The 21,152-nt window shown below is 36.3% G+C and overlaps 2 protein-coding genes across 8 annotated transcripts in view; one reads left to right on the top strand and one right to left on the bottom strand.

Annotated features, from left to right (window-relative positions):
- LOC145261088 (septin-5-like) overlaps positions 1 to 21,152 on the top strand; it is a 494,396-nt gene that overhangs the window by 270,352 nt on the left and 202,892 nt on the right. The window lies entirely within an intron of this gene.
- LOC145261284 (uncharacterized) lies at positions 1,856 to 3,170 on the bottom strand (the record flags this gene model as incomplete). Its single annotated transcript, XM_080119774.1, has 1 exon — positions 1,856 to 3,170. A coding segment is annotated over one exon (1,011 nt), but the record flags the coding sequence as incomplete, so codon positions are not given.

Genomic DNA, 21,152 nt, shown 5'->3' with positions numbered 1-21,152 from the left:
AAGTCAAGTACGATAAATATTAGACCGTCTTGCCATGATCTTTAAAAGGTGTTTTCAAACCTCATGAAACAGTTTACAGTTAAAAATCCGATGACTCCCAAGTACCAATTTTTAATTTTCACCCCTTAGCAGCCCTTTTTCCGGATGAAAACCGATTAGTTTTCTACATATCTGAATACCCCATATACCAAATTTCAAGCCTGTAGATAAAAAATTAAGGTTGAGAAGTGTCCTCACACACACACATTCTCACTTTTATCCATATATAGACTAATGCACCACTGTCTCATGGGCACAGTGTTGCATCTGTGCTTCGGCAGACTTATTGCATGCGCACCTTCCTCAACGTAAATACTCCCACTCGATTAGCTTGACTAGAAACAAAATCCCACCCCCTTCGCTGTAGAGGTTCTCAGATACGAGAAGATATAGGAAAAATTTCTACTCTAATAATTCCTTACCTCGAATCGCTTGTCTTTGGAATTTCATCTTTGCTTCCTGTTTTCTTAGCTCTGTTTTTCTTGCAAAAATTTAAATGTAATGTAAACAAACATCTTGCTATATGATTTTAAATGCCCCACTATAAATCTGCCTCCCTCCAATCACAGTAGCTTGTTAGGTCCCGGCAACAATGTGTCTTGTTTGAAGCGAATAAAAATGGTTTTAAATGCTTCTACTTGTCAAATTCAACAACAGTTATCGACAAGCAAACTGTTTCGCTGTGTTACAGCTCTCCAGTGTGGTTAGAAATGTGAATACTTCAGTCTGAAATGGACACCTGCTCTTTTTTTGTTGCTTTACTATTTTTGACAGCCCGAGCTTTTATCCATTACGTCATCAACACAAACGAGAAATGAAAATCTTTACATATGCAAATGCTCGTCTGAGCTCTAATCTATGGTCCGTCCTCGCCAAACTTTCACAAGAAACACTCATCTAGCTGAAAACACTATTAATAATTTCCCCCACTCTTTATCTGTGCCTAAACCTAAACGTAGATTCCAAGAACGAAGTTTCTTTCTTAGAACTGCACGCCTGTGCATATACTCCACGTCTTCCGTTTGCCTACTTTCCAGCTGACTACACTTGGTTGTCTTCAAGTCCAATGTAAACAAGTTCTTGATGAGCCGTTCCACCCACTTAACTTAACAAATTTACCGAATTTCCATTACTACCGATTACTATATTGTCCAATTTACTACTGCACACTCTTTAACCCTTATCCTTGAGTGGCCTCTGGGCCTTGATAAGTGGTGATGCTTGTGTAAAAAAAAAATGCAATATTAATCGCTATGACGAGCAAGCTATGCAGGAACATTTGTTTCATTCCCGGAAGGATTCACCATACTAATGAATCCCTTTCTTGGAGTGAAATACAAACGTTTCTATGTAGCTTGCTTGCCGTAAGTATATTTTCTAGTACGACCAAGCTCTACTCACGCACTGAGCACTGTTGAAATAAATATTTGCAGAAATGTATGTATTAAAAGTATATTAAAGTAGAACCCCAGGATACAATGACCCTAGGATACGGTTTTTTCAGGTTACGGTGTGGAATACGTTTTCGGCCCCTGGTTACGGTATTTGCCCCGCTTTACGGTGTTGTTTATAATGCTATTTGATCATATACATGTGTATTATATACTGTACTGTATTTTGTTACTTTTATATTTAAATATTTCGATATTTATAAAGAATCGGAATAGGGAATTTAGTACGGAATAAGGAATTGTACCATACACTCATAACCCATTATTCTCGAGTGGCCTCTGGGCCTTGATAAGAAGTGACTCCTTTGTAAAAAAAAAAAAAAAAAAGTTAAATGATAAAAGTAAACACTTTTTCTTTTTAGTTCACCGTGGAATTTCCGCGGGCGTTGACGCGTTAAGCCGCTAAAACTAAACATGGAGGAATTCTGGAAGATGATTGTTGTTGAGTGAATTTTGTTAAAATCGTTCTCGTTATCTGTCTTTTCTTTTTTTTTTTCCAATCATCATCAGCCTTCCCCCCCCCTCTCCCCATCTGTTGTTCGTCATCGATATTCGAATATCATACGGATCTGAATCACAGGGTCAATAGGGGCCACTTCAAGCAATGTAATACGTCATATGATTTAGTAGTGACATGTGTATGTATATATTGCTTCTCTTCCTTTCTAGTCAGGAATATTCTTCTCTCTCTCTTTCCTGTATTCTTCTCTCTCTCTTTCCTGTATTCTTCTCTCTCTCTCTTTCCTGTATTCTTCTCTCTCTCTCTCTTTCCTGTATTCTTCTCTCTCTCTCTCTTTCCTGTATTCTTCTCTCTCTCTTTCCTGTATTCTTCTCTCTCTCTCTCTCTCTTTCCTGTATTCTTCTCTCTCTCTCTTTCCTGTATTCTTCTCTCTCTCTCTTTCCTGTATTCTTCTCTCTCTCTCTTTCCTGTATTCTTCTCTCTCTCTTTCCTGTATTCTTCTCTCTCTCTTTCCTGTATTCTTCTCTCTCTCTCTTTCCTGTATTCTTCTCTCTCTCTCTCTTTCCTGTATTCTTCTCTCTCTCTTTCCTGTATTCTTGTCTCTCTCTCTCTCTTTCCTGTATTCTTCTCTCTCTCTTTCCTGTATTCTTGTCTCTCTCTCTCTCCCTTTCCTGTACTCTTCTCTCTCTTTCCTGTATTCTTCTCTCTCTCTCTCTCTCTTTCCTGTATTCTTCTCTCTCTCTCTTTCCTGTATTCTTCTCTCTCTCTCTCTTTCCTGTATTCTTCTCTCTCTCTCTTTCCTGTATTCTTCTCTCTCTCTCTCTTTCCTGTATTCTTCTCTCTCTCTCTCTTTCCTGTATTCTTCTCTCTCTCTCTCTCTTTCCTGTATTCTTCTCTCTCTCTCTTTCCTGTATTCTCTCTCTCTCTCTCTCCTGTATTCTTCTCTCTCTCTTTTTCCTGTATTCTTCTCTATCTCTCTTTCCTGTATTCTTCTCTCTCTCTCTCTTTCCTGTATTCTTCTCTCTCTCTCTTTCCTGTATTCTTCTCTCTCTCTCTCTTTCCTGTATTCTTCTCTCTCTCTCTCTTTCCTGTATTCTTCTCTCTCTCTCTCTCTTTCCTGTATTATTCTCTCTCTCTCTCTTTCCTGTATTCTTCTCTCTCTCTCTTTCCTGTATTCTTCTCTCTCTCTCTCTCTCTCTCTCTTTCCTGTATTCTTCTCTCTCTCTCTCTTTCCTGTATTCTTCTCTCTCTCTCTTTCCTGTATTCTTCTCTCTCTCTCTCTTTCCTGTATTCTTCTCTCTCTCTTTCCTGTATTCTTCTCTCTCTCTCTCTCTTTCCTGTATTCTTCTCTCTCTCTCTCTTTCCTGTATTCTTCTCTCTCTCTCTTTCCTGTATTCTTCTCTCTCTCTCTTTCCTGTATTCTTCTCTCTCTCTTTCCTGTATTCTTCTCTCTCTCTTTCCTGTATTCTTCTCTCTCTCTTTCCTGTATTCTTCTCTCTCTCTTTCCTGTATTCTTCTCTCTCTCTCTCTCTTTCCTGTATTCTTCTCTCTCTCTCTTTCCTGTATTCTTCTCTCTCTCTCTCTTTCCTGTATTCTTCTCTCTCTCTCTTTCCTGTATTCTTCTCTCTCTCTCTTTCCTGTATTCTTCTCTCTCTCTCTTTCCTGTATTCTTGTCTCTCTCTCTCTCTTTCCTGTATTCTTCTCTCTCTCTCTTTCCTGTATTCTTCTCTCTCTCTCTTTCCTGTATTCTTCTCTCTCTCTCTCTTTCATGTATTCTTCTCTCTCTCTCTTTTTCCTGTATTCTTCTCTCTCTTTTTCCTGTATTCGTCTCTCTCTCTTTCCTGTATTCGTCTCTCTCTCTTTCCTGTATTCTTCTCTCTCTCTCTTTCATGTATTCTTCTCTCTCTCTTTCCTGTATTCGTCTCTCTCTCTTTCCTCTATTCGTCTCTCTCTCTTTCCTGTATTCTTCTCTCTCTCTCTCTCTCTTTCATGTATTCTTCTCTCTCTCTCTTTCATGTATTCTTCTCTCTCTCTCTTTCATGTATTCTTCTCTCTCTCTCTCTTTCATGTATTCTTCTCTCTCTTTCATGTATTCTTCTCTCTCTCTTTCATGTATTCTTCTCTCTCTCTCTTTCATGTATTCTTCTCTCTCTCTCTTTCATGTATTCGTCTCTCTCTCTCTTTCCTGTATTCGTCTCTCTCTCTTTCCTGTATTCGTCTCTCTCTCTTTCCTGTATTCGTCTCTTTCTCTTTCCTGTATTCGTCTCTCTCTCTTTCCTGTATTCGTCTCTCTCTCTTTCCTGTATTCGTCTCTCTCTCTCTCTTTCCTGTATTCGTCTCTCTCTCTCTTTCCTGTATTCGTCTCTCTCTCTCTTTCCTATATTCGTCTCTCTCTCTCTTTCCTATATTCGTCTCTCTCTCTCTCTTTCCTGTATTCGTCTCTCTCTCTTTCCTGTATTCGTCTCTCTCTCTCTCCCTATTTCCTGTATTCGTCTCTCTTGTATTCTCCCTCTCACTCTTTTTCCTGTATTCTCCCTCTCACTCTTTTTCCTTTATTCTCTCTCTCACTCTTTTTCCTGTATTCTCTCTCTCACTCTTTTTCCTGTATTCTCTCTCTCACTCTTTTTCCTGTATTCTCTCTCTCACTCTTTTTCCTGTATTCTCTCTCTCACTCTTTTTCCTGTATTCTCTCTCTCACTCTTTTTCCTGTATTCTCTCTCTCACTCTTTTTCCTGTATTCTCCCTCTCACTCTTTTTCCTGTATTCTCCCTCTCACTCTTTTTCCTGTATTCTCCCTCTCACTCTTTTTCCTGTATTCTCCCTCTCACTCTTTTTCCTGTATTCTCTCTCTCACTCTTTTTCCTGTATTCTCTCTCTCTCTCTCTCTCTCTCTCTCTTTCCTGTATTCTCTCTCTCTCTTTCCTGTATTCTCTCTCTCTCTCACTCTGTTTCCTGTATTCTTCCCTTATCTCTATTGACTGTAATCCCCCCTCCCTCTCTCTCTCTCTTTCTCTCTCCCTCTCTCATCTATTCCCTCTTCTCTTTTCCAATCTCTTTCTCACTTTCTCTTCTATCATCATTTTATTTCTCTAACGATTTGTAATACTTCCTCTTCTCGTCTATCAATCCATTTTCTTACTTCCGCACACACTCCCTTACTGAAAGCATTTGAGAAAACACCTCACCCTAGACAACTGATCTTGTCGACCCCATTTCAGAACATCTCCAGATCAATGCATATGTCTCCCTTTCCTCTACACTCATCATTAATCAACGATGTTGAATGTTTGCTTAAATATAATTCGTCATAAGATCAACGAAGAAAAGGAATTCCCCAACGTAACACAGATCCATTTCTACTTTCACTTTCGCTTTCAAACACGTGGCAAATTTGGACATGTTCAGTTTCTTGTTAGAATTGCATTCCATCTTTCTGTGCCCGAAAATGCGTCATATAAATGTATATTTATACCAAAATGAACCGGTGTGGACTCGTATAAAAATGGTTTCACAAGCTTCTCGGCGCTATTTCCAAACAAGATTTTGTATAAAGTAATATTTAGTTACGACGAATATACTTAGCCATTTTCTTTAGTGTCTTGATCTGCGGTGATTCGTCAGTACACACACACACGACACACGTGTATGTGTTAATCATTTACTGAAACGTACTCGGGTTGTAAATACTAATCGTAATGGATTAAAAAAATCCTTCTCATAAATAATTTTTTATAATGAAAAAGATATTATATATATATATATATATATATATATATATATATATATATATATATATATAAATTTTGACAAAGTCCAAGCTCAATGAATTCCTTTTTATTGGATTCCAGAGCATATATAATGTAGTATAATAATCTTCGTGAGTGAGAAGGAACGGCAGAGTATGTCGGTGTGTCGATTACATAAATCATGTAAGGTGTCCAAAATGATGTTTTTATAAAAAAAAATTTTTTTAATTAAACATCTGATGAGTTTGTGACTAAATATGCAGTAATAACATAATTTTGCAGACTTGTTAGTCACAATACGAAACAATATTGCAATGAATACATTTTGAAGTGTAATAAATGACCAACTGAGAAAACTTGGTATTTTGAACTTGGGGAAATATTATGCTTTATATATATATATATATATATATATATATATATAATATATATATATAAGATTATTATTTAAATCCAGAGCCAGCAATATGCCGACACAATATTTGTTTACTCTTCAAGTAAAAGCTGATGTTTTTACAAATGAAGTAAAATAATTTTATTAGAAAATGCTTTTTTTCTTAAGGAAACAATAACACCTTCGTTCTATTGTTTGTGTATAGATTTTATTTATAATTACCCCCCTCCCCCCCAAAAAAAAAAGTTTTTAAATCCATATAAAAATTCTCGCATCTAAAAAATCCAGTAAAATACTTTTATGGGATTCAGAGATGAGAGCAGGATTTCTTGGGTTATTCATTTATCCCGGGCAACGCGAGTGCACAGGTTCCGCTTAATTCTTAAAAATTAATTTTATTTTTATCTCTAATTATATATAAAGGCAGTTTGTGCGCGCGCGCGTGTGAGTTCGTTTCTTGCAGACTCCAAAATGGCTGAGTCGATTTTTTTTAATTTCGCACAAATGTACTCTATGTGCCTGAGAGTGCTCTTAGATAGGTTTTGTATCGGAATGCCGCTGATAAGTATCAAAAATCGATAATCGATTAAAGAAGAAACGGTCCGATTTTGACGAAAGTTGACACAATTATACAGCATAACATCACAAGTGCATTTGAGAAGTTTTATCACTGCACAAGCAGAAGGGCCCAGCGTATAAAATCAAAAGTAGACATTTTATAAAACAGGGGCATGTTTGAAATAAATATTCTATTTAGAACACAATTAAACCATGATACTTCACATTTGCATTTTAAACTTTAATTCAGGCCAATAATATAATAAAAATAAATATATAAAAATAAAATCAACAGTAGGTTCTCTACAGTGCAATGTAGCCTGCAATGTATTTTGGACTAAGTCACTGCGGGGAGGCATGTGAAGTTTCCTCCCAGTGCAACGCTTTGAGTTCCCGACTAGAGTAAGCAATCAATCGACGTAATGAAAAAAAAAAAAATGGGCGATTTCATCGATTTTGATGACAAGAGAAGTATTGAAAGTGTGAAACAATCGTTGACCTCATTCAATCCCGAGCAACGTCAGTCTTTCTGCTAGTTCTCTTCTAAATATGAAACACACAGAAAGAGTAGTCTTTACTATAGCTCACCCGGCCAGGGATCTTTATCCTGGGCCCCCAAAATCAACAGAGACTAGGCCATTCTTGTAATGATCCGGGTCCCTGTTGATTTTGTGGTGGGTGTAAAGTTCTGTGCAGTTCTAGGAGGTCCGCCCTCCGAGACTTTGCCTTCTCTCTTTGAGAAGGGGGAGGGGTAGTTTATGGCTAATCGCTTGATGCGCCCTCATTAGGGAATGCCGATGGGGATGTCTAAGCACTTTTTTGCAGATAAGAGTGCATCTCCCCCCCCCCAATCGGAGGCGCTGACTTCTCAATCACACTTTCCGATCCTGCTGTTACAGTTCTTGCAGTGAGAGAAAACTAAATACTTTTTAGTATTACATGAATGGTTATTAACCTTTGGGGCGTAATGTAGTCTGACTATTTGCTCTTTTTTAGTGAGCAGTACTCCAGACATAATATGAGGCCACTTGACGTTAGGAGTTAAAAAAAAAAAAAAAAAAAAAAAAAACGAAAGCTCATTAATGCAAAGCCAAAAAGTGTTCATTAATCTTCAAAAACCAAGGCCACAGCTAGGAGGAAAACAGTTAACAGGAAGAGAGTTCACAAACCTGCGGTTCTTGTATTAAAATTAAAATAAAGATAAAAAGCTACTGGAATATGACGAGACACCTGAACATCGAATTGGTGAACACCACTAGATCAAACGAGCTGGGCTAAAGAAAGCATGAATAAATTGAACAATTCTGAAGAATTGCTGACTTGTCTTTTACTCCTGACCTGAAATGGAACACATATATCAAATCTGTTGCCAAGGTCGCTGGAAAAATGATGGGATCCTTCTACCGCTCCAGTAGATACCTCACTGCTGATGCAATTTTCTATCTATATAAAAGCTAAGTACGTCCAAGGATAGATTACTGCTGCCACATCTGGACAGGAGCTGCTAAAAACAGCTTATCCTGCCTTGACAGAGTATAAAATAGACTTCGTAGCTTAGTAGGGGGTGCCCTTTTCTCTTCTCTGCAACCTCTTTTCCACAGAAGAGACGTTGCGAGCCTGTCTTTGCTTTATCGTTATTTCCATGGCAAGTGCTCGTCTGAGCTCTAATCTCTGGTCCCCCCCCCTCGCCAATCTTTCATGAAAAACACCTGCTTAGCTGAAACCGCTGTCAATAATTTCCCCACTGTGCTAAATCAAAACGTAGATTTCATGAACAAAACTTCTTTCTTAGAAGTGCACGCCTGTGGAACTCTCTTCCGTTTGCCCGTTTCCCACCTGGCTACAACTTGGATGTCTTCAAGTCCAACATAAACAAGTTCCTGAGAAACCGCCCCTTAAGTAAGACACTTTATCAGATATCCTTTACTAACGATTACTACGATATTGTCCCATTTATTACTTTACACGCAATAACCCACATCCCCGAGTGGCCTCCGGGCCTTGATAAGTGGTAACTACCATGGTAAAAAATAAAGACTGTGAGTGACGCTCAACAATAGGCGTCTGACGTCATCATAAGAAGGTTAAATGTTACTACCTTTCTCTCTGTGATGCAGTCGAGTTCAACAAATAACAGTTTCTCGTTAGCCAAGAAAAGAACTCGCAACAAAAAAATAAATCGTTTGTAAGAAAAATATAAAACACTCGTTTATTTTTCGCTCTGTGGTGCGCGCTTCAGTTGGTAGACAGGAAGGGGGGCAGGAGATGGGCGGATTTTAGCCACACAGAGCAGCGATGTAATTTGTGGTTTATCCTCGCTCTTTGACTCTCTCTCTCTCTCTCTCTCTCTCTCTCTCTCTCTCTCGTCTCATTTGTTTATATCGACCGGTTCTCTTGCAGGTGTTTAACCCAGCAGCTGTGAGGTCAGCTACTTGGCATATTCACCTCTGGCGACATCAGTTTTGACAGATCTGCACCCCTGGGCTGGTTACTTTACCCTGCTGACCGCCTGCATGCACGCGTGTGCACAGTCTCAACACGCGACATTTCTCAATCTCTTCTTCCTCTTCTTTGCATCTCCCCCCTTCTTTCTCTATTCCATTTAACGGTTAAGTAGTATTAATACTTGTAGAGATAATCCCTATTGTTTATAATAGACTTTTTTTCAATCTTCTGTTTCATAGTCAGCTTTATAATCTCTGACTGTTGAGAAAGAGAGACCGAAAGGAGTGATAGACACGGCATAGAATAAAAAGAGCTCATGTTCGCGCTTGAGATGTCTTAAAATGTTTAGATCGGAAGGCTTTAATCCATTCATAATACAAGGGGCACCTTTTCTGTGTGTGCTGGTCTGCCAGTTAATATTTTTAAACGAATGTTTCAACTTTTTTAGGATTAGAAAATATTGCAAACTAAATTACTAAATAATAAATTTCCAATAAATAAACCGAAATCTTGAGATCGCTAGTCTAATGTTCTATGAACTGAACTATTTGGATGTCTTTATAAATAGAGCTTAAAACATTACCATAACAAAATAATTATAGCGCTAATGCGATACATTAAGGAGTTACGTCATAACACCTCAATTATTTTGGCCAAATAAAAAATCTCATGGCTAACGACCGTTGCGTGTCTATAAAGGCAATTAAGTGCAGTTTGATGTCAGTGTGAGAACTGTACGCACAATTATTTGCGAGGAACGGAAGTTGTGGAAAATGTGTGTGAAGTTTGTATCAAAGGTGTTTCATCCCTGTCACAGACTATTTGAACAAAATAGGCAGCATAACAGTTCCCCACCCTCCTTATAGCCCAAACCTTGCTCCCTGTGACTTTTGGTTATTCCCTAAACTCAAGAAAAACCTTAGAGACTGCCGTTATGAGACAATTGAGGAGATGAAAGAGTCTGTGACCAAGGTCATTGTACACGCTCACACAAAAGGACTTAAATGGGGCCTTCCCAGAATTGTTGGAATGGTGCAACAACAGCATTGCAGCCGGAGGGGATTACTTCGAAAGGGACTAGTTTCATGTGGATACTATCAATAAGTGTCCATACGAAAAAAATCTGGAAACTTATTTAAAGCACCTTATGTGTGTGTGTGTGTGTGTGTGTGTGTGTGTGTGTGTGCGTGTGTGCGCGCACGTGTATATATATATATATATATATATATATATATATATATATATATATATAATTTCGATTTCTCGGTCGTTATCTATATCAAGTAATTGCCAGATTCGATAAAAGCTTAAGCAAGATTAAAAATACAAGTTCCAGGCTTTCTTTCTTTTTTTTTTTTTTTTTTTTTTTTTTCTAATTAATTAATCTCGCTCTAGGAAGCAGTGAATAGAAGGGGGGGTATTAAACAATTCTTGAAATTACTGGAATGGTTAGGTACCATTCAGCGGAACGGCGGAAGGAAATTCTCCAAAGATTATGCCGATTCCTCTGGAATGCGGAAAATCCAACAAAGGGTCCTTGAGAATTCGACGTCTGACAAAGAAAACAAACGCGTGCATTCTTTAAGGCGCGACCGTCGAGTCTGCGAGTTGCGAACGTTATTCCAAGTGAAAAAAAAAAAAAAAAAAAAAAAAAATGAAGAGATCTGCCGACCGACAGTGCCTCACGGACAGATGCGTGGACACATTTAAAAATACTTACGCCCATTAATTTTCTTAATGTTATTTTCATGGCGTCGTTTATTCGGTCACCTTTTTTTTTTTTTTTTTTTTTTTTTTTTTTGCCATCCACTTTTCTTTATGTATTAGGTTGAGAAAAAAGTTCTTCCGGAATGTTTAATTTTGATTTCAAATGATGTATTTTCAAGTAAGTTTTCGTGATAATACCTTTGCATTATATCTCATTTTAAAAGGTGTTTTCGCTCGATCTAATCGTTTAAATTTCAATCGTTTGAAAATAACGTTGCATACAAGATGGAAAAAAGTAAATTCGCACAATTTTCTTATTTCAATTCAAGCTAGGCCGAAAAGCCGATGAAACAGCTCATGATATCAACGAAGCGTTTGGCCCAGGAACCACTACCGAACGCACAGCACAATGGTGGTTTAAGAAATTTTGTGGCATCGACGAAACTCTTAAAGATAATAATTTTTATGTTATTGGCATAAATACACTTGTTTTGCGTTGGCAAGAATGCGTTGATTCTGATGTTTATTTCGATCAATAAATTTGTATTTGAGCCGAGATATATTCATCTGAATTTAAGTCAAAAACCGCAAGAACTTTTTTGTCAACATATCAGTTTCTATAATACAAGTGTAAACTCTCCGTCAAAACTGATGGGAAAATTGTACTTCGTAAGTGTTCGCACTAATATTCATCTCTTTTTCCCGTGCAGTAGACGAGAGCGCCGTTTTTCCCCTTATCCTTAATCGTCACCTTATATAATAATGCAAGGGGATGTCAAGTACCATTTTTTAGTTTTTTGGTATTGTTGTATATTGATTTATATTTGAAGAGATGATATATTAAAACGTGCCATGTGTTATCTAGTGGATGTGAGATATTGTTCTTATAACAGACAGATAATAAACGTATAAATCGTATTATGTTGTATAGCGAGGAGGACATGATATTGACGTGTAAACCAAGTCATGTTGTATCAGACTTATCACACGGAATATTTTTGCAGTTCATATATAAGAAGAATAATATATGCTTCATACCTTTTTGTTGAGTTCTTTTAACTTCCTGCTGCTCCGTGACGAACCATGAAACGATCAGCACCATCCAATTGAGACATCTGTTCTTATTTGTGAAACCATAAAACAACTCTTTATATTTTTATAATATAAATTTATTACAGTTGTCTCAAATGGTTTTCACAGGATCTGCAGTTCGTCTACATTTTCTATTCTTACAGCTCGCTCTCTAGCTGTCTGTCCACCCCTGTCTAGACGTCTGTCCGCTCTGGTGGTCAATTCTCAACTCTCTGAATCTCTCCAAAACTAACTACATCACGTGTTCTCTTACGTCACCTAATTACGTGTCTCAGACCAACCTAATGTCCACAACTAGTTATTTGTTTATTCAAAACCCCCAAAATAATGTTTACATCTATTTTCACATTCCTTTTACGATTCACACGTCAATCATTTCTTCACCAATTTAATTGTTTATTCTTCTAATCGTAATAACTGATCCAGCGACCATCCGTCGCCCAAATCAATTAATAAGAATACAATAACAATAATAATAATGTTCTGACCATTGACCCGCTTGCCACAATTAACAGATACTACGCTATGATCACAGCCTAAAGGGTCATAACATTACAGTATGACGGAACCGAGGATGGAACCCTGGTCACCCGGCCTATTAGCGAACACTCTTACCATCCAGACTGGCCTAAGAATAACGAAGCAATGAGAATGATTGTCTTTATAGATAAAACAGTAGATGCACGCGTGTGTATGTCTGTCTGTATGTAAATATTTAACCGATAAACTCTTAAACTGCTGGTCACATAATACTGAAATTAACAGGAAATAGTAATCATATGCTAAGGATGGTTTATAACGAGTAAAATCTTTGTTTGGATGGATGAATAACGCGTACAGACATATATCGGCAAGTTGAAATGCAAAATGTTCATTTCAACTTGCCGCCATATTTTTACTTTCTGCGCATGCCCAAATTCAATTAATTTCTTCAGGTTGTTTAATATTAAATTTTTATCATCTATCTCTCAATAGCTACATTGGTAGGAGACGCGGCTGGAGTGCTAAATGATGAGCTCAAAAAAGAGCGAAACTCTTATTTTAGATTTCAGGTCTGTGGCTTCCATAGCTTGTGCGAGCTGCGACGTGTGTTGTGGAAATGATTACATATAATCTTATACTCGAAGCTATATATATAATGTGTGTGAGAGAGAGAGAGAGAGAATCGGCTCATTTGGCAAATTTATAGTTTTTGATTTGAATGTGTATACATAAATTCATTTTTATTCTTCTAATATATATATATATATTTAACTTTTCCGTGATGTGTTAGGGAATATTATGTAACCGTCATCCTTGTAAATATATGTATATCAACTCCACCCCAAGTACTTAATTTATTTTTTTATTTTTATTTTTTATCTTTTTGAGTTGTGCGTTTTTACGTAATTACAGTTTTAAATCTCGTTCAATTGGCATACTATCTCTCTTCCTCTCTATCTTTCTGACTGACCCTCTCTTTCAGCATCTTAATATTTTCACTCTCTCTCTCACAATCTCACTCACACTCTCTCTCTCTCTCTCTCTTTCACTCTCTCTCTCTCTCTCTCTCTCTTTCACTCTCTCTCTCTTTCACTCTCTCACTCTCTCTCTCTTTCACTCTCTCTCTCTCTTTCACTCTCTCTCTCTCTCTTTCACTCTCTCTCTCTCTCTTTCACTCTCTCTCTCTCTTTCACTCTCTCTCTCTTTCACTCTCTCTCTCTTTCACTCTCTCTCTCTTTCACTCTCTCTCTCTCTCTCTCTCTCTCTCTTTCACTCTCTCTCTCTCTCTTTCACTATCTCTCTTTCACTCTCTCTCTCTTTCACTCTCTCTCTCTCTCTTTCACTCTCTCTCTCTCTCTTTCACTCTCTCTCTCTCTTTCACTCTCTCTCTCTCACTCTCACTCTCACTCTCACTCTCACTCTCTCTCTCACTCTCACTCTCTCTCTCTATCTCTCTCAGACACGCACACATACACGCGAGCCTAGCATAGTCTCACTCTCTCATTATGCCTTCGTTTTTTTTTCGTTTTTTTTTCTTTTCTTTTTTTTTTTTTTTTTTTTTTTTTTTTGAAAAAAAAAAAAGTCCTAAATGATTTCCATACAGACTCGGAATTTGTTTCAACGCCTCTTGTTTTTTTTTTGTTTTTTTTTTTTGTTTTTTTTCCAAACTCAGCATTTCTATTTTGTTGTCATTTATTGTTAGCCTAATTTAGAATGCAACCCAAAAACCAGTTCAACAACTCGCCGGTCTCGTTCCAATCTTACTGCCACGGATTTTCTTTCTTTCTTTTCCATTTTTTTTTTTTTTTCTTCCTATACATCTTTTCTTCTGCTTTTCATGTTTATGCCAATAAAATTGTGTGACTATTTCTGATCTCTGTGCATGTGTATTTCCTGCGCCAACGTAAATACAATAGTAGGTATCTCACTGCCGATGCAGTCCTTTATCTGTATACGTATGCCCTAAAATGGAGTACTCTCGCCCCTCCTCTGCCTTGACAGAGTTCAAAACCAGCTTCCAAATCTAATAGGTGGTGCCCTTTTCTCTTCCCTCCAACCTTTCCCACAGAAGAGACGTTGCTACCCTGTCTCTGCTCAATCGTTATTTTCACGGCAAGTGCTCGACTGAGCTCCAATCTACGATCCCCCATTGCAAAACTTTCACAAACAATACTCGACTAGCTACAACCACTATAATCGATTTCTCCCACTCTCTAACCGTGCTTAACTCTAAACGCAGATTCCACGAACTAAGCTTATTTCCCAGAACTGCCCGCCTGTGGAACACTGTTCCGTTGGCCTGCTTCTCGACCGACAACAATATGGTCATCTTCAAGTCAAATGTAAACAAGTTCTTGTTGAGCCATCCTTTAGATAATCCAAATTCTACCCAATTTTCACCATTGCCGATTGCTATTACATTATCACCTTACATTAATTAACCCTTATCCTCGATTGTCTTTCTGGCCTTGATAAATGACGGCTCCCTTGCAATAAAAATATAAAAGTCATTGAGAGTTTTGTAATTTGAATGAATTCATCATTTTTTATGACACCTGAATGGAATTTTAACATATGATGAAGACAATGGAGATTTGTTTACCAAAAAAGAAAAAAAAGAAAAAAAGAAAAAGAAAAAAAAAGAAAAATGGAAAAAGAATTTATTGTTGAAAAAAAATATCTTTGAAATCGTTTTTAGCTTCAGTCTGTTGGCAACTTTTTCTTGGGGGGAGGGGATATCTGACTCAGGAATCGAGTGATCCTGCAATGGATAATGTTTTTGGAAGTTGCATGAAACTTGTGAAGCTGAAAATTGAAATCATTTAAGTTATAAATTTTCATAAATAACCTTTTTCTTTCTTTTTCAAAAGTTTTTTTTTTCAAAAGTTTTTTTTTTCAAAAGTTTTTTTTTTCAAAAGTTTTTTTTTTCAAAAGTTTTTTTTTTCAATATTTTTTTTTCAATATTTTTTTTTTCAATATTTTCGTTTTTTCAATATTTTTTTTTTAATATTTTTTTTTTAATATTTTTTTTTTCAATATTTTTTTTTTCAATATTTTTTTTTTCAATATTTTTTTTTTCAATTTTTTTTTTTTTCAATATTTTTTTTTTCAATATTTTTTTTTTCAATATTTTTTTTTTCAATATTTTTTTTTTCAATATTTTTTTTTTCAATATTTTTTTTTTTTCAATATTTTTTTTTTTTCAATATTTTTTTTTCAATATTTTTTTTTTTTTTCAATATTTTTTTTTCAATTTTTTTTTATTTTTTTTATTCAACATTCTTTTTTTCGAAATTTTTTTTGTTCAAAAATTTTTTTAAACAAATCCCTATTGTGCTTCCAAATTTTGGAGATGCAGATTGGTTATTCGTATTATTTGGATTCTTCGGACTACTGTTCTCATCTCAAGTGTCATTTTCACAATGTTTCGGTCAATGTAACCTCTGACCTTCTTCAAATGATATTCTCCTGAAGGTCCAATTCTCAGTGTGGGCGATCAAAAAAATACAATTGCGAATTACTTAGGACCGCTGCCAGTCATGGCTGACGGAACAAGAGCATGCAGTCCCTCGTAAAGTAAATAAAAGGTTCCGTTCGAAATTCTGTCCAAATTCCTGAGTTTAAAAAAATTCCTGAGCATCCTTTTCTTGCCATGAATTCGAAATCTAGTGGATGATATTTTCTCCTTCCTACTTTCCATTTCTCATAAGAAAGACATTGCTATTCTGTGTAATTATTTTCATAAGAGGTGCTCGACTGAGCTGCAATCTATGGTAGCTTCTCTCCTAAGAGAAAAAAAACAACAAAAACTAGACTAAAATCACTGTTAATAATCCACCCTCTCTCTCTCTCTTTCTCTCTCTTTTTCTCTCTCTTTCTCTCTCTTTCTCTCTCTTTTTCTCTCTCTTTCTCTCTCTTTTTCTCTCTCTTTCTCTCTCTTTCTCTCTCTCTTTCTCTTTCTTTCTCTCTCTCTCTCTTTCTCTGCCTGCCTACTTAAAACTGAGCAAAGTTTCTTTTCTAGAAGTGTCCGTCTGTATAGTATAATACCGCAGGCTGACAACAATATGGCCGTTTTCAAGTCCAATATAAACAAATACTTGTTGAGACGTCCTCTTAAATAATCAAATTCTGCTCAATTTCCATCATCGTTACCAAACATTATAATGACTCACCGCTAACCCTGACACTCATTAACACTTATCCTCGAGTGGCCTTTGGGTCTGGATAAGTGGCGTTTGTTTAGTTTTTTAAAAAAAGTGGGGGGGAGGGCTAAAAATCTATCGGTGGCTTCTGGGCCAACCTCTACATGGTTATTCATTCACGTTCTACTTTTTTTTATGAAGACACGAAATTGTCGCTGTCCTGTCTCGCACGACGTAACTTAATTCATTCAGTCTCGCTTGCCTGGTTGCGACTTGTGGAATGCGTACAACTTTATGGGGCAGTTGTGTTTTTAAATGTCACCCTCACCACTTCCACCTCCTCCGTTGTGGATGGCTCAATTGTTATAGACGTGGACCTAGGGATAGCCAGAACGTGTTCAAGTTTCGTCAGATCATTTACTTTGCTATGTTGGGTGGGTTGCTATGTTGCTATGTTGGGTGGTCTTTTCACATAACCCTGGAAATCTTTTTAGTCATTGTTGTAAGATGCCACGTCGACTGCGCCATCTGATTTGAGTCACTGCTTGGATACGAATTGCAATCTTTTGTAGAAGAACTCCGCCACGAATGGAACAATTAGATACTAAATAAATAAATAAATAAAACAATGACAAATCCCATCTGTGTTTGTTTACAATATCACGTCACCTGGTATTTAGTCTTGGCGATGAATGCCCTGGAAAAGTCACTTCTGATTAATGTTTAGTTTTAAAATATGCAAACAAAAAAAAATGATTTGCGGCGATTTTAAATGGTACCTCTTCTTTTATTGTAAATTGGACCACCCAACATAGCAAAGTAAATGATCTGGCGAAACTTGAACACGTTCTGGCTATCCCTAGGTCCACGTCTATAACAATTGAGCCATCCACAACGGAGGAGGTGGAAGTGGTGAGGGTGATATATATATATATATATATATATGAGAGAGAGAGAGAGATCGTCAGACAACATATTGCGATTTAAAAATATCCAGAAATAACCCTATCCCATAAAATAAATCTGCATGACGTACGTGTCTGTAATGGAAAGAAAAGAAAATATTATATTCCAAAAATCACTCCTCCTCATCATCATCATTTATTTATTAAAATTATATCTGCTAATTTTCCGTAATTTTTGGTGTACACTAATGATTTCAACTGAAGAATATATTCACAAGTTTTCTTGTTTTTTGGGGTGGTTTTTTTTTTTTTTTTTTTGTCTGTTTATTTTGCCTTGACATATTCTGTGTATATTTATTCTATGCATCTCAATAAAAATACGAACCATATATATATATATATATATATATATATATATATATATATATATATATGACCTTTTTGATCTATAGATGTAAAACTTGATATATAGGGGATTTGGACATGTGAAAGAAATCTGATTTTGTCTTTGGCCTGTAAAACAAATAACTGCTAAGAGGTCAAAATCGAAAAAAAAAAAAAAAGTTGGAACTTGCCAGACGTAAGTCGACTAAACGTGTTATTGATACGCATGCGCAAATATACATTTATATCTTTAATGGTGTAATTATTTTTTTTTCGATGTGTATGAATGTAGGTTAGACGTTAACGATTAAGGCTGTAAAGCTATATGTTTTGGTTTCGATCTTAGCTGATGGCACCCGTCATATTATTATTATTATTATTATTATTATTATTATTATTATTATTTTGCAAACCAGCATAATAAATGATTCTGATTAGCAGTAGAAACAGAACTAGACGGCGAACCATTCTGAGTTGGTTTTATTTCAGTATTGATTTTAAATATAATTTATTTATTTACTTTACGAATGTAGTTTTTAATTTTTTTTTTTTTTTTTTTTTACACATAAACACTTTTAGATGATTTTATTGTTTTTTGTTTTTTTTTTTGTTTTTTTTTTAATAAATAACTTATTTTCACGCAATTTTTTAAATATATTGTCTTTTATATAATTTTTTATACACAATTTGTTTTTTAAAACTCCACAATTTTCAACAGCCACCTCCCAAAGATTTTTTGGCACCTACGTTTTAAAAAAAAAAATCGGCAATATCATCTACTGGATTCGTATTTATTATGCAGTTTGAATTTAAAATATTCATATTTTTCCAAACTGTTAGACATTTATTAATTTCTCTGAGAATGTGCCTATATCTAAAATATCCAAATAGACATTAATTTTAAAAATATATACATGCTATACATTCTTAAAAGTAAAAAAAAATCTTTGGATATTCTTATTTATTATATTTAAAATTGTGCGAAAATAAACCAGCGAGTATACTACTATATATTGGGTACAATATGGTAATCAAGAAAAAGCTCTATAATAATAAATACGGAATTTACATGAATTAAAATATAATATTGAAGCCTCTTTTACGGCCGGGCTACGATGGGTAGGGCACTACTATATATTGGGTACAATATAATTATCAATACGAAATCGGCATAAATTAAAATATCATATTTAAGCATATTTTACGACCGGGCAACGCTGGGCAGCCTGCTAATGAATGATAATAAAAATTCCGCTAAAAGGTATGGGAATATTTTGATTAACACAGATTCGCAATTTCCGATACGGCAGCCATGGTGAAGTGGATATTTTCTATTTCACCTGTACTCCTTGTAAAAACATAAAAAGATCGTAAAAAAAAACTTTTAATGCGTAGAACCAGTACATGCGTTCTTTTATTTTTATTCATTTATTTTTAACCACTCCTTCGGAAACTTGAAACCGCGACCTCGATACCAAAAGGCGAAACTAATACAGTCACTTCACACTCTCTACAAGTCTGTATTTAACTCTCATTCCAACAACGTGTGACACAAGGCCGGAAGGCGGGGATAAACAGCCCCATGATGGACCGCTTTGGCTTGATACAAAAATAATTGTAAACGTACCCGTCGGCGTTTCCCGGTAAAGGCGACTCGGACGACTAGCAATTACCCAACCTTTCTACTGAAGTTGGAGGGATTTTAGATACTGCAAGTCCTTGGATTGAGCTGAAGCAAGTAAGAAGACTGAGGGCACGCAGGCCAATAGCCAAAACGAACACAAGCTGGTTTGAACATCCAATGCATGAACAGATACTACACTGTGAGCATGCATCAAAGTGCCAAGTGAAGGTATTTAGTTCTCTCTCCTACTGCGAGATGGCCCTGTCGGTGGGGCATTAGAATACGCCGACTGCCCCCCTGCAGAGGGTAAAAGTCCCTCAATGGGGGTCCTGGATATGACCTTAAACTATATCCGATGGTGAGGCCCCAGCTTGTGGGCTTTGGGGAGTGTGGAGCCACCCTTTAATTTCCATTGCTCCCAGGTCCACTCTGACCCAGAGTGGTAGTACCTGTTAGGATCCCAACTATGGGTTGAATAGAAACCAACATGAAAACAAAAAATATATTCTATTAAAAAAATTTTTCTTCAAAATCTTTGAATTCAGCATTAAATAACCCGGAAAGGGTTGATATGCCGTAAAACAAAAACAACCAACCAACCTACTGCGAGAATTGTGACACCAAAGTGGGAAGTCTAGAAGTCAGCGCCCCCGAGAAGAGGCATTCTGATCTGCAACAAGTGCTTGGGCAGCTCCGTCCGTGATTGCGCCTCAGGTGATTAGCTGATAACTAACTCCTTTTCAAAGAAAGAAGGTAATGCCTGGGTGGGTGGACCTCCTAGAACTGCATAGAACCAGCAATCAACAAGGACCAGATCATTACAGGAATGGTCTAATCTTTATTGATTTGGGAGGGGGCAGAAGATAAAAATCCCTCGCCGGTTTGTCCCAAATTGTGACCTGACCACTGGATATGGATAGTGTGTGTGTGTGTGTGTGTGTGTGTGTGTGTGTGTGTGTGTGAAAAAATATGTTTCTTCAATTAAATTTCACCTTTTATTCATACCAATCCTTTAATTTATGAAGCTCGATGTAACTACTACAGAGCATAAAACAAATAAATGACAAAAAGTCTATTTATCACATTTCAAGATATTGACTATCTTACCGTTTATTCCTTTAAGGACGTTGGCATTCACAATTCTTGACAGCACCTGTTTCGTAACGCAAAATCATTCATGTAATTATAATGTCAATTACTGGATTTATTTCGCCCTAAACTCATCAGACGAAAAAGCACTTATCAGTTAAAAAAAAAAATAAATAAATAATGGCATATGGGCATGATTACAATATCCGAAAATTGAGAGAGAGAGAGAGAAATTGCAACTTTTCTCCCAATTTTCGGATTTTGTAATCATGCCCATATGACTTTATTTTTATTTTTTTTACTGATACGTGCCTTTTTCTTTGGATGAGTTTAGGGTGAAATAAATCCAATAATTGACATTATGATTACACAAATGATTTTGCGCTACGAAACAGGAGCTGTCAAGAATTGTGAATGTCAACTTATTTAAAGGAATAAACGGTAAGATGGTCAATATCTTTAAATTTGGAATATAAAATTTTGTATATATATATATATATATATATATATATATACCGTGGCACGGTACCGGTACCCAAGATGACCTACCTGTAACAACGTGGGGATGAAATTTATTTTCCCCAAACGAACGCACTAGGTTTATCATGTACAAATTAACTTTTTGTTCGTAAC

This window comes from Euprymna scolopes, chromosome 37, assembly GCF_053919585.1.
Source record: "Euprymna scolopes isolate OS-2025 chromosome 37, ASM5391958v1, whole genome shotgun sequence".
Lineage (NCBI taxonomy): Eukaryota > Metazoa > Mollusca > Cephalopoda > Sepiida > Sepiolidae > Euprymna > Euprymna scolopes.
The sequence above is the reverse complement of the archived record's forward strand: the minus strand, read 5'-3'. Positions and strand labels throughout refer to the sequence as shown.